The sequence below is a fragment of the Phytophthora sojae genome, assembly GCF_000149755.1.
Source record: "Phytophthora sojae unplaced genomic scaffold PHYSOscaffold_18, whole genome shotgun sequence".
Classification (NCBI taxonomy): domain Eukaryota; phylum Oomycota; class Peronosporomycetes; order Peronosporales; family Peronosporaceae; genus Phytophthora; species Phytophthora sojae.
Window position 1 is genome coordinate 419,379 of NW_009258132.1, and position 4,902 is coordinate 424,280.

Here is a 4,902-nt window from a genome sequence, read left to right on the forward strand (position 1 = left end):
GGCAGTTTCCTCGCCGTTTATGACCAATCATACAGCTAATAGGGATAGGTAAAACCCCACGCTATTGTGTCTTCTGTAGTATATCTATCAACACTATTGTGTCCCCAGGGGCACGGGTGCGATCGTCGAGCACAACGCCAGCGGCAGCCGCACACAGGTCGCCGCCGGAAGTAGCGGCCGCAGTGCCGCCAGCGACATCGGCAGCAGGGTCTCGGACACGATGGAGGTGACCGTGGCCTTGGAGGACGCGGTCAGGGGCGTCTCCGCCGACATGGACACGGACACGGACGCGATGGTGGCGGGGGACTCGGGCAGCAAGCATAACGGCGGTCGCAGCGCCGTGTGTGCGCCGGCAACATCATGACCACGGACGCTTGGGCGTGACCGTTGTCGTGCTGGAGGTGGTCGTGGGTGCCTCCACTGGCACGGAGGTTGGCAAGGATGTGACCGGTGACCAGACCGCGTGCGCAAATGCATCGACAGTGCGGAAGGAGACCGTTGTAGAGGTGCCAGCAGTACCGTCAGCGGCATCAACAGCATGACGTCCTTTGTAGAGATCGTGTCCGTACGGGAGGAGATCGGAGGCAACTTCGTCAGCATGGAGTCGGACGCAATGGTAGCGGGCGACTCGGGCAGCGAGGGCAGCGGCCGTGGCAGCGCCGTCAGCAGCATGACCTCAGATGTGGTGGTGGCGAACGTGGCCGTGCTGGATGTGGTCTGAGGCGTCTTCGCTGACATATACACAGTTGGGAGTTATTGTTCGGCTTGGAGGCGCGTGGAATTTCTAATAGCATCCTGTCGGATTATACGCAGCGGAGTGTGGTTAGCTTGCCGCTATGGTGCACCAGTGGTAAAGCAGTATGTTGTCAGCCACGAGCTAAATCCGCATTTACGGCATCAAGACTAGCGGGGGCAGATGGAATAGGTGTGACTTAGTGCAGTGAAGTATAAATGGTTAGTTGACTTTGACTATCTTGAAAAAATGATGTGAGGTTACGCCTTGGTGGCTGCGTTAGCCTTCTTTTGGTCTTGGCGGGCCTTCAGAAATGGACGGTTAGCTACATAAATTGGAGAGGTTCGTCGCAAGTTGCCGTCGACAGTGTACACTTGCTTCGGCAAGTAAAACAAATGGTATTTCTGCCAGCAAGTCCAAGTTTGCTGTTGGCACAGATGCTGCTTCGTAGGGTCAACAGGGTATGTGCGCTTGCACAACGCAACTCGATGGGTCTCGCAGTAGTCGGTTTTCTCGGTAGGATCTCTGCCCTCGAACTTGCACACAGTGCATTTCCGCATTGAGCGACTCCTTCCCTGAAGCACCTCCGAGGACGCTCTTGCAACACATGTTTGTGCGTGATCGCCCGAAGACTCGGATACATCTGTCGATGCCGCGGTTTGGGTCGTCATCGGCATTGTTGTCGTTGTCGGCTTTGCAGCATACATCATTCCATGTTCCCTATCCAGAGATTTCTTCCAGTCCCCATTGAACAGTTCTCGAACCAGTGATGCCACAAATGCGCGATGACTATCGCGGGCCCTTGACCTCGTTTGGGCTGTACCTCCCGTCGAACGAGACTCCTCGCTCTCACCACGCGCCAAACTATCGCAAATGTAGGCATTGCACCTGGCTATATCAAGCATGACCATCGCTAGTTTTTTATGCCACTTCTGAAATGAGTGGCCATCGGCTAGAGAAAATCGTGCACGCAGTTGGTCGAGCCGATCAACACCTTGCATCGCTGAATTATACTCGCCGACGCAAGTAGGAGCAGTGAAAGCCACACCCGATTCATTTATACGACGATGCACAGTTGATGTGGTCGAAGCATCGGCATTAGACACGACATTGACAATTGAGCCATCCACCCAACTAGCTGCGACAATATGCTTCTCTAAGCATACACCTTGCTTCATGTAGCCTCGCGGCTTCGCGTCCTCCTTAAGAATCATCGTAAAATGAGGGAAATGCTTGCTAGATGTGCGTACAGTGCCACGACCATAGAGACCAATCGATCGTAAAGTCTTCAACAGCAAACAGGAAGTGTAGAAGTTGTCCGTGTTTACAATGCGACTGGATCCTTTCAAAGATGAAGTAACCGCCATGACGTGAGAGCGGATTTCAGACGACTTCGCGGTTAGATCAGCGAATTTCTGCACTTCTGAGCGTGAAATTACACCGTCCAGCCGATCATCGAGTTCACTGGAGCAGTGCAACTTGAAACTCACCGCGTACCACGAGGTAGAACAGCAACACACGTATAACTTGAAATGATACTTTCCGGTGGGTTTTTGTGGGTTGAAGACTATAATGTGGCGGGCGTACTGGGATCGGCAGGCAATTGTGGCCTCATCAACAGCCACGTTTCGACCGACTTCAACATGGCGCAGGCATCGCGATTTCAGAATGCTCATGAGTGGTCGTATTCTAGCTACAGGACCGCGCTTGATGTCGGAGGTAGACACCTTGGAACGAAAACTCAAATTCTTACGGATGTACAGGAATCTTCGCCATGTCATAATTGACTTCAAACTAGTAGTACGCGCTCCAGGAAAAAATAGTTGCTTCCTCGTCGTCCACCCAGTAATTTCTCATCTCACCCTTGTCGAACAGAGTCATGTACCAGAGGATCCCATCCGGATGTGTAAATAGCCCTGACGGTTTGCCAAGCGGTGCTGTGGGTGAAAATGTCATTGACGCTATCTCTTCGACTTCACCAGGGCACAAAGGGCGCTGCAATTCTTTCCGCCCGCGAAACGCAAACCACTCACGATAACAACGCTCGTCCATCTCCTCAAATTCATCTGTCAGTGCAGGAATGTTTGATAGTTTGGGGACCATGTTGCACAGGGACGTCCAAGACTCTCCAAATTGAAGTTTGTCTTTTTCCATGTTGGCAAACTGGCGGATACCACGGGTGATGATGGCTTCGGAAACATGGTGAACGTGATATTTTATTTGAAAAGCAGTACACGTCCATTGAACCTGAAATTTGTCGTGAGGAACGCTAACATTGTCAGCATATTTTTCGCTTGCCAGGCTGTAGCGAGTCACCACACTAATCAAAAATGCTGCGCCAACGTCGCGTTACAAACTGAGCGGCATCCACTCCTCATCAGCCGGTGAAAATGCTACGCTAGCATCAACAAATTTTTCGGCAGCCGCATGTGCTCGGCGAATCAACTCTTCTTTCATTGCCACAGCCTTGGGTTTACTGGCCTTGGTAGGTGCCTTCTTGCTTTTCGTTTTCCGTTGCGCACCTTGGTTTTCGCTTCGGGGTGCCTTTGGAGCTGATTGTTCGGCAGGACCGCGCTTTTTTCGCTTAGGTTTTGCTGCCCCCGAGCAATTTTTAGCAGGATGTGTGGCGGCGTTGGTCTCTGCAGGTTCCGACGGAGCCATACTTGGCGTCAAAACACTCGCGGGGAGGTCAAGTAGGGCATTGGGTCGTTCATCACTTCTCCCTTGGTCCACCAAGTTCATTTTTGTAGCGTTTGTGTTGCAAAGCGTGCTGCAATAGCTGCTATCACCGAAATCCTTGGCGAATCCACCATTAGGGTCTGGGATATTCAACGAAACGCAGACATCATGAGAGCAGAAGTGATGGAGAAATTTTTTGCACCAGGTACAACTGCGCTCGGTTGAACACTCCATATTGCAGACTGTACATTGCGCACATGTACCAGACGATGCGGTGGGTGCGTGGTGATCTAGCTGGAGTAAATGGTCTCGCGTAGCTGCTGCATGTACGGGTACGACGCGCGCTGATGTTGGCGGTGTAGATACAGCAGAGGCAGCACCATCATAATCCTGATAGGTGCTGGCAGCACCATCAAACACCGATTCGTGACAGCTTACTCCCGGAAGCGCGGCTTTCTCACAATCAACGTCGTTTGCACTCGCTCCAGGAACTCCGCCGCTACTACCACGTACATCATCTGCCGCGTTGAGACCAACATCGCCAGCCCCACATATATTAACGTTGTTTTGGTCGACATCAATTTCGTCATCGGGTCGCCTGGACAGGGCACCATCCGTATCACCATCCTCCACTACCAATGTCCGCCGATAGTGCTCCAAAAGCGCTCGTTCACCCAGATAATAGTCGATACCCTCTGTTCCATTCGAGTCACCACCGGGAGGGATATAGCGGTACAGATCACTCAAGCTTCGCCCTGTTGGACGCTTTGAACTCCAACCAGCCGCACTTAGAACTCGCCAAACAGATCCAAACATCACATGGTCATCCGCGAGGTCTGTATGCCGGTGGACACGCCTCAATATGATACCTTGCTCGAGCGCTAGGTAAGCAACGGATCGAACCTAGACCGGTGGGAGCTGAAGGTGAGATAAGACCCGAGCGTCGTGATTGTTGTCGCTTAGCTGTGGGCTCGCAGGTGCTCGACCGCTGCTTCCGCTTTCGTGGCATTGGGTATGTGGTGGTGGACGAGCTCAGCTAGCGTACCAGTGGCTCCTTCACGGCAAAGATCTCTAACTGGTTTGCATGCATCGGTCTCGCTTGAGCCATTGGACCGAATATATTGTTATTTGTATGGCCATGTTCGAAGTGTTCAAAGGGACCGAACGTACTAGGCTTTGTATGGGGTGGTTCGACTCATCGTTGTATGTGATGTTAGTATGGTGGAGTTTGAACCCACCGGTGCAGGTTCAATGCCCGCCATGCGGAATGCAGCGTAGCTGTGCTGACAAGGTACCGTGCAAAATGCATCGGATATCGAGCGCGGGATGAATACAGTGTAATTACACAGAGTCATGAATAGTACGAGTACTCAAAGCGTTCAACGGTAACATACGGTACTTAGATTTACTCCAGTATTGCTACCAAATGTAAGTGCTGTAGCGGCTTCGGCATCGTCTCCACAGTTACGTTGACCCATGCAAGCCCCATA

At 52.1% G+C, this 4,902-nt stretch overlaps 1 protein-coding gene across 1 annotated transcript; it reads left to right on the forward strand.

The window, feature by feature from the left end:
- Positions 1–19: 19 nt before the first annotated feature.
- On the forward strand, positions 20–721 carry PHYSODRAFT_342596 (hypothetical protein; the record flags this gene model as incomplete). The annotated part of the gene is made up of 4 exons (XM_009541085.1): positions 20–48; positions 109–340; positions 402–463; positions 505–721. 4 exons carry the CDS (start codon positions 20–22, stop codon positions 719–721), a joined length of 540 nt encoding a protein of 179 aa, XP_009539380.1.
- Positions 722–4,902: the final 4,181 nt, after the last annotated feature.